Source organism: Dipodomys spectabilis, unplaced genomic scaffold (assembly GCF_019054845.1).
Source record: "Dipodomys spectabilis isolate Male_0828 unplaced genomic scaffold, ASM1905484v1 ptg000299l, whole genome shotgun sequence".
In the NCBI taxonomy this organism is placed as follows: domain Eukaryota; kingdom Metazoa; phylum Chordata; class Mammalia; order Rodentia; family Heteromyidae; genus Dipodomys; species Dipodomys spectabilis.
This window is the reverse complement of record NW_024870976.1, coordinates 2,058,968-2,067,412: the sequence shown is the minus strand read 5'-3', so window position 1 is coordinate 2,067,412 and position 8,445 is coordinate 2,058,968. Positions and strand designations below refer to the sequence as shown.

Sequence of the window (8,445 nt, the reverse complement as noted above, 5' to 3'; positions counted from 1 at the left end):
GCCAGGCCAGGCAGGGCAGGAGCAGGCGTGTCTGGAGAACTGGGTCTTGTCTACGGGGTCCACTGAGTGCGTGGGGAGTGCGTGGACTGGCTCTGCGAAGGGAAGTCTGATGCACCGTGAGCGGGCGTGAGCTGCCCATCCTGCCTTCCTTGGGGTCCCTGGTGGCCCCAGGGCCTCGGGTTTGTGTCCCCATCCCCTGCTCTGGCACTGCTGCTTCCTGGGAGCCCTGGGCTCCCCATCCACGAGTAGCCACGCTGCCAAGGCCCTGTGGCCCCTCTCTGGAGTTCCTCAGGACTCAGTCCTTCCTGTCCCGGCTGCTAATGGTTCCCTAATCCAATCTGAGGCAGAAAGGGCATGCTGCCTCCGACCTCCAGCGAGCACACGAGGCAGGGCCTCTGGCCAGGGCTCCTAATTGGGTTCTGTGTTTGGCTTTGAGTTGATTACATCAGATCTGGGCTGGCAGGGCCTGGTTCACTGGGGTCAGACTTCCTATGGCTAAGTACGTGGAAATAACCGGGGCTTGCAGGCTGGGCCAGGCAGGAGGAACGAGGGTCCTGGTCAACGTGGGCTGCTGTGGGCTGGGGTCCTCGGTGGGGTTCCCAGGGCACAGCCTGCCCTGCTGGCACGGGGCCTGGCATGGGGGAGGCAGCCCCGGGGAGAGCGGGAGGGCTGTATGGTTCCTTCCCCTTCCACCGCCCCTAATGGGCCTGTGGCTAGGTGGGGGGCCAGTGGCAGCTGTCAGGTAGGTGGGCTGGGTCCCCTCCTTGGGTTGTGAGGGGCAGCCTGCCCGGGCATCGTAGCCTTGGGCATAGGTGCAGCAGTCTATGTGCTCTGGGCAATGGGTCACTAGCACCTCTGGCCCTAAAGGTCAGACCTGGGCGACCTTGGGGTAAAGGCCCCACAGCCCAGGGACCTAGAGCAGAATGAAAGAGACAGGAAGTGGCAGAAGGCTCGGAGACCTCCCACCGGCCTGTGTTAAGAACTGAGATGGAACATGGTCCCTGATACCTTGGGTCCAGCTCCCCAGGCTGGGCAGTGGCCCCGCCCCGGCTCAGCTTTGGCCTCCAGCCTCCGAGCCTGGGCCCTGGATGCTGGGTACAGAGCCAGGGGACAGCACACTGCTACTGATGCTCTGGACCTGTCCCCATCCGACTCTGAGATGTGGGAGCAAGGGGCAGAGCAGCCCTGAGCACCAGCCCCGCACAAGGCTGGTAATGCCGTTGGGGTTGCACCGCATCTCTGGGTCCTGGGAGAGTCCCTATTTGTCCTGCTGCTCTTGCTCACACTCTCCCGTGGGCCTGGTGGCTGGGACCGGCGCTCTTCCCCATGCTCTCCTGGCAGCTGGGAGCACCCTGGCCTCAATCCTCTGGCCAGCTGGGCTGGCTTCCTGCAGGATTAGTGTGGGGATTGGCCAGGGGGTGGGCAGTGTGAGCTTGGGCACCTCCCCCAGCCCTTGCTTCTTCCGGTGCTCCCTAGGCCCTGGAGGGTGGGTGGGCGAGCTGGTGAAGGGGCTGCGAGACTGTGTGTGGTAGTCAGGCCAATGCCAGGGATCTAAGGGCAGCCCTGTGTGTGTGGGGGTGGGGGGGAATCCAGGGGTTCTGGAGAGGAAGAGGAAGAGGTGGAGTAGAGAGAGTGAGCCCCAAGGGGCCTGTGTACCTGGCACCGCCCCCACCTGACCTGCAGGCCCCCCTGGGCTCTGTGAGCATGGCTGGGCATGCCCGGCCTCCAGCCCAGTGCCCCTGCCCCTCATGGGAGCCGCGGCCTGCGGGACAGAGGTGTTCCTTTGGGTTGGGGGGTGCATGGTGGTGTGCCCTCGGTGGCAGCTCAGCCTACTAGGTAAGAGGGGCAGTGGGGAGGCCCTGGCTGAGAACTGGCCAAGCCCCAGGGGCACAGACCCTGCAGGAGCCTGGGGAGGGTAGGGGCCCCCTGGAGGTGTTAAAGGCCTGTACTCCACCTGAGCCCCACACCAACCTCTAACCTCCTACCCCTTACCTCTCCCCTGGGGTCGCCAGGGTCTAGAAACACTGACTGCTTAGCCCCCAAAGGAGGACCCCCAGTCTCCTGGAGGGTAAACGCAGGTGGAGAGGGGGTGCAGCAGGGCTGAAGCCCGGGTCGGATCGCCAGGGTGGGGGGCACAGGGGCCCCTAAGCTCTCACAGTGTCAGGGTCCCTGTCCCTTGGGGGGGTCAGCAGCATCCTCTGGCCAGTTAGGATGGACTGTGTGCTGGTGCGGGGTACCCTGGCCCCTAGAGGTGGACAGAGGGCTGGTCAGATGTGACTTGGGTGGAAAAAAGACAGTGGGTCAGGGACGGGACGGTCCAGTGTGTGTCCTGGGTGGGCCCGAAGGCGCCGTCAGGACTGTCTGCTTTGCGCCTTTCTGCTGTTACCGGCCATGGGGGCTACAAGCATTTGCCACCTTCCTGTGTGGGCTCTGGGGCCTGTCTCGTCTCCTGTCCCCAGCCCATGGAACCAGTGACCACGCTGTGCCTTGGAGAGTCCAGCCTCCCCGCCTCCCCATGCCCACACAGTCAGAGGGATCTTCCTTCAAGAAGTCTCCCAGGCTGGTCCTGCCCAGAGTGCTCTGACCTCTGACCTTCCAACTACTGTGTGACCCTTGTGGCGTTGAGCTTCAGCTGGGGGGGGGTGGGTTCTGTAAGCAAGTCTGCAGGGTCTACAGCGAGGGACTGGCCTGTCCCTAGGCAAGGCCAGCTGGCCTGACCTGAACTCCCCAGAGCCCGCAGCCTTTTCCTCTGGGACCTGGGTCAGGAAACCAAGAGGACAGGAAGGAAGGCAGGGGTCTGAGAAAGGGAGTGGGTTGTGGGCTCAACCTCTCAGCAGTGCCTTCACCGGAGGCCTCCCTCAGGCTTGGGGAGGACTTGGGGAGGCTAGCACTGGACTTGATCCTCAGGAGAGAGGGTGGTCGTCCCGAGGATACTGCAAAAAGGGAGCGTGGCACTCAGAAGTGGGACTGTGACTCCCGAGAGTGGCTCACGGCTGGTGCCAACAGCCAGCCTGGGCACCGGGATGTGCTTCGCCCACGCTGTGCCCCCTGGAGGCCTGTGCACAGTGGCTCCCGTGCACACACGGCTCTGGGCCGTGTGTGTGTGTGTGTGTGCGTGTGCACATGCATGCATGTGCATGCACGTCAGTCAGTAAGGAGCTTGAACTCAGGGGCTTGCAGTTTTACTTACTCTCAGCTGGCACGCTACCACTTGAGCCACGCCTCCATTTTGCATTTTGCTGATTAGTTGGACATGGAGCCTTGCAAACTTTGAGCTGTGAACTTGTAGATCTCAGCTCCCTGAATAGCTGGGATTTACGGATGGGAGCCACTGGTACGTGGCTCTGGCTGTGGGCTTCGGATCAGTGGGCCCAGGTGGTTACTGGGGCTGCCGGTGGTGGCAGGCTGGACTGTAGCTGAGCAGGGCCGGGCATACCCTCTCTGGACCTGGCCTCACCTCAGTGTCTCGGGCCATCAGAGGAGGGGTGGTGGGCAGACAGGGGTCCTGAACAACTCCGCAGAGCTCATGGGCTGTCTTTGTGTCATCTGTGTGCCCGTGTCCAGTGGAGCGATGCATGAGCGCCATGCAGGAGGGGACGCAGATGGTCAAGCTTCGAGGCAGCTCCAAGGGCCTGGTCCGCCTCTACTACCTGGATGAGCACCGCTCCTGTCTCCGCTGGCGACCCTCGCGCAAGAACGAGAAGGCCAAGAGTGAGTGGGCAGCCCATGGGGGGGCAGGGTGGGCTGGAGCCTGGGGAGCTCGCGGGGGGGGGGGGGGGACGGGGGGGGCTGGAGCCTGGGGAGCTTACGGGGGTGGGGCTGGAGCCTGGGGAGCTCGCGGGGGGGGGAGCAGGGGGGCTGGAGTCTGGGGAGCTCGCGGGGGGACGGCTGGAGCCTGGGGAGCTCACGGGGGGGGGGGGGGCTGGAGCCTGGGGAGCTCGCGGGGGGGGGGCGGGGGGGCTGGAGCCTGGGAGCTCACGGGGGGGGGGCAGGGTGGGCTGGAGCCTGGGAGCTTGCGGGGGGGGGGGGGGGCGGCTGGAGCCTGGGGAGCTCGCGGGGGTGGGGGGTGGGGTGGGCTGGAGCCTGGGGAGCTCGCGGGGGGGGGGGGGGGGCTGGAGCCTGGGGAGCTTGCGGGGGGGGGCCGGGGGGGCTGGAGCCTGGGGAGCTCGCGGGGAGGTGGCGGGGGGGGGGGCTGGAGCCTGGGGAGCTCGCGGGGGGGGGCGGGGGGGGCTGGAGCCTGGGGAGCTCGCGGGGGGGGGCGGGGGGGGCTGGAGCCTGGGGAGCTCGCGGGGGGGGGCGGGGGGGGCTGGAGCCTGGGGAGCTCGCGGGGGGGGGGGGAGCAGGGGGGCTGGAGTCTGGGGAGCTCGCGGGGGGGGGGGGGCGGCTGGAGCCTGGGGAGCTCACGGGGGGGGGCGGCTGGAGCCTGGGGAGCTCACGGGGGGGGGCTGGAGCCTGGGGAGCTCGCGGGGGGGGGCGGGGGGGCTGGAGCCTGGGAGCTCACGGGGGGGGGGGGCAGGGTGGGCTGGAGCCTGGGAGCTTGCGGGGGGGGGGGGGGGGGCGGCTGGAGCCTGGGGAGCTCGCGGGGGTGGGGGGTGGGGTGGGCTGGAGCCTGGGGAGCTCGCGGGGGGGGGGCTGGAGCCTGGGGAGCTTGCGGGGGGGGCCGGGGGGAGCTGGAGCCTGGGGAGCTCGCGGGGGGGGTGGCGGGGGGGGCTGGAGCCTGGGGAGCTCGCGGGAGGGGGGGCGGGGGGGGCTGGAGCCTGGGGAGCTCGCGGGGGGGGGCGGGGGGGGCTGGAGCCTGGGGAGCTCGCGGGGGGGGCCGGGGGGGGCTGGAGCCTGGGGAGCTCGCGGGGGGGGGCAGGGGGGGCTGGAGCCTGGGGAGCTCGCGGGGGGGGGGTTGTGGGGGGGGCTGGAGCCTGGGGAGCTCGCGGGGGGGGGGCTGGAGCCTGGGGAGCTCGCGGGGGGGGGCGGGGGGGGCTGGAGCCTGGGGAGCTCGCGGAAGGGGGGGCTGGAGCCTGGGAGCTCGCGGGGGGGTGTGGGGGGGGCTGGATCCTGGGGAGCTCGCGGGGGGGGGCGGGGGGGGCTGGAGCCTGGGGAGCTCGCGGGGGGGGGGCAGGGGGGCTGGAGCCTGGGGAGCTCGCGGAAGGGGGGGCTGGAGCCTGGGAGCTCGCGGGGGGGTGTGGGGGGGGCTGGAGCCTGGGGAGCTCGCGGGGGGGGTGTGGGGGGGGCTGGAGCCTGGGGAGCTCGCGGGGGGGGCCGGGGGGGGCTGGAGCCTGGGGAGCTCGCGGGGGGGGGGGCGGGGGGGGCTGGAGCCTGGGGAGCTCGCGGAAGGGGGGGCTGGAGCCTGGGAGCTCGCGGGGGGGTGGGGGGGGGGGCTGGAGCCTGGGGAGCTTGCGGGGGGGGCCGGGGGGGGCTGGAGCCTGGGGAGCTTGCGGGGGGGGCGGGGGGGGCTGGAGCCTGGGGAGCTTGCGGGGGGGGCGGGGGGGGCTGGAGCCTGGGGAGCTCGCGGGGGGGGGGGCGGGGGGGGGCTGGAGCCTGGGGAGCTCGCGGAAGGGGGGGCTGGAGCCTGGGAGCTTGCGGGGGGGGCCGGGGGGGGCTGGAGCCTGGGGAGCTCGCGGGGGGGGGCGGGGGGGGCTGGAGCCTGGGGAGCTCGCGGGGGGGGGGGGGCGGGGGGGGCTGGAGCCTGGGGAGCTCGCGGAAGGGGGGGCTGGAGCCTGGGAGCTCGCGGGGGGGTGTGGGGGGGGGCTGGAGCCTGGGGAGCTCGCGGGGGGGGGGGCGCTGGATCCTGGGGAGCTCGCGGGGGGGGCAGGGTGGGCTGGAGCCTGGGGAGCTTGCGGGGGGGGGGCTAGAGCCTGGGGAGCTCACGGGGGGGCGGCTGGAGCCTGGGAGCTCGCGGGGGGGGGGGGCTGGAGCCTGGGAGCTCGCGGGGGGGTGTGGGGGGGGCTGGAGCCTGGGGAGCTCGCGGGGGGGGGGGGCGCTGGAGCCTGGGGAGCTCGCGGGGGGGGGGGGGAGCTGGAGCCTGGGAGCTTGCGGGGGGGGACCGGGGGGGCTGGAGCCTGGGGAGCTCGTAGAGGGGGGGCTGGAGCCTGGGAGCTCGAGGAGGGGGGGGCCCTCCCGGGTGTGGCTGCTGGACGGCTGCGGCCGGGGACCCTGCACTCCGGTGGCCTTGGATTTCAGTGACCTCTGGAACTGCAGGGTGGACATGGGCCAGGGGCTCTTGCCCGACTGTCCACCCTGCGGGGCTTTGAGACTCAGTGGGGACTGGGTAGCCAGTGCCCAGCCCTGTGCCAAATGCTGGGGTTGGTGAAGGGCAAAAGGCAATTAGTCCAGCTGAGGGGGTAAAAGCTTCCAGAGATCAGAGAGACAAGGGCCAGCCAGGTGCGGTGAGGGCGAGGCTGGAGGGGACATGTAGGCCCTTTGGGGCACACTGAGCGTGAGGTGGGTCTGGGGCCGGGGAAATCCGGGCCCCCCCCAGGCGGCCCCCAGCAGTGCCAGGACAGAGCGGCCTTAGCCCCGTGGTTGCCAAGAGTGCTGCCACGGGTCCCAGGAGAGCCACACTGCCAGAGCCCCAGGAGGACTGGGTAAAGCCGAGCCCCAGGGCGAGGGAGGCCTGGCCCGGGGGCATCTGCCACCGCCGTGGGAGCCATGGAGCTGCCTCCCGGGTGCGTGCGAGGGAGCCCAGCACTGCTGGGAGCACTGCCCGCGGCAGGGCATCGGAGGATGCTGGCCCTGGGCTCGGGGGCCGGGCCTCCCAGCAGGCCCACGGTGCGTGGCTAGCATGCTAATGGCAAGAACACGCAACACACTGGGAGGCAGGAGGGTGAGGGTGTGAGGGAGCCCCGGAAGGGGAGATGAGCTGGGGAACCGGTGCCCTCCTTAGCCTCCCCTACTCCTGGAGACCCAGCTGGGGGCTCAGACCCCTCTGCCTTGGAAGGTCCACGTGTGTGACGGAGTAGGATTCACAGGGCCGGGAGTGGGCGCCCCCTGGCAGCACCGGGGCCTGCACAGCTGCGAGGGGGTCCTGCCCAGGGCGCGGACCTTGGAGCTCATTACTTCTAGAGGTTCAGCTTTCTGGGAGAGGCTCTGTGGTTAGCTGTGACTCCCCCAGCCCCCTGCCGTGGTGCAGAGCACCCCAAGTCCACCTGCTACGTCCCGGCTCCCACGCCTGCTAGGTTGGGGTCTATGACAGAGGCATCGTGGGACCTCCATGCCCAGCTGGCCAGTTACCGCTCTCAGAACAGGGAGTTGAGCCCACTGGGGCTTGACAGGAGGGGCCGGCCGGCCCGGCTTTCCCCGGGCAGCCCCAATGAGCTACAGTCCCAAGGCAGCAGATGCATGAGGTTTCCGGTTGGGGGGGAGAGGTGACCCCTCTAACTCACGGGGGTGGGGTGGAGCTGTGGGACCACAGGGGCCGAAATGTAGCGGGGGTGGGGGCGCGGTGGAGGGGCTGTAGGTGGGCCGGACCCCAGTCCTGGAGCCGTGCAGTGCAGGCCCAGGGGCTCCTGGCCTCTGCGAGGCGGTGACCAGTCCCCTCCCCCACCCACCTGTAGTCTCCATAGACTCCATCCAAGAGGTGAGCGAGGGCCGGCAGTCCGAGATCTTCCAGCGCTACCCTGACAGCAGCTTTGACCCCAACTGCTGCTTCAGCATCTACCATGGCAGCCACCGCGAGTCTCTGGACCTGGTCTCCCCCAGCGCCGATGAGGCGCGCACCTGGGTGACCGGCCTGCGCTACCTCATGGCTGGCATCAGCGACGAGGACAGCCTGGCCCGTCGCCAGCGAACCCGAGACCAATATCCTTGGGCAGCAGGCCGGCGGCAGACCCCAGGGCAGACCCCTCTGCCGTCCAGTGTGGGCAGCCTGCTCCCTGCAGAGCCCTGTGCCTGGGGGAGGGGTGGGAAGAGGGGCATGGGCTGGGGCCCCGGCTGCTCTCCGCCCGGTGGGCTTGGTCGGGCCTGCGAGCCTGTGTTGGCCCCTAACTCAGCCCCAAAGTGGCTGAAGCAGACGTTTGATGAGGCCGACAAGAACGGGGACGGCAGCCTGAGCATCGGCGAGGTCCTGCAGCTGCTGCACAAACTCAACGTGAACCTGCCCCGCCAGAGGGTGAAGCAGATGTTCAGGGTGAGTCTCCAGGGCACCACCCAGGATCGCTGTGGGCTGCTAGGTTACCCTGGCCCTGCGGGGCCCTGCAGGGCTCCCGAGAGGGGCTGGCAGGGCCTGGCAGGGTGTCCGCCCCACCGGGAGAGGCGGCTTGACCCTGGCCTGTGTGGGCCGGGCAGCTGCGAGCTCGGTGCCAGAGCTTAGCTCTGCCAGGAACTGCTCTGCTGGCTCCAAGGAAGGGGCTGAGCGCTGGGCACAGCCTCGTGCAGTGGGGCAGGCTAGGCCCTTGGAATAGGCCCCCAAGGCCCACAGCCGTACCCCCTTCCTGGTATCGCAGGACCCCCATC

The 8,445-nt window shown here is 69.9% G+C and overlaps 1 protein-coding gene across 1 annotated transcript in view; it reads left to right on the top strand.

Moving 5' to 3' along the window:
* The first annotated feature begins 1,784 nt into the window (after positions 1–1,784).
* Positions 1,785–8,445, top strand: part of Plch2 (phospholipase C eta 2) — a 32,113-nt gene continuing 25,452 nt past the window's right edge. Inside the window, exons 1-4 of the mRNA XM_042701997.1 lie at positions 1,785–1,836; positions 3,565–3,711; positions 7,548–7,801; positions 7,991–8,119. Coding sequence (XP_042557931.1) covers positions 1,800–1,836; positions 3,565–3,711; positions 7,548–7,801; positions 7,991–8,119 — 567 coding nt within the window. The 5' untranslated portion in view covers positions 1,785–1,799. The remainder of the gene's footprint in view (positions 1,837–3,564; positions 3,712–7,547; positions 7,802–7,990; positions 8,120–8,445) is intronic.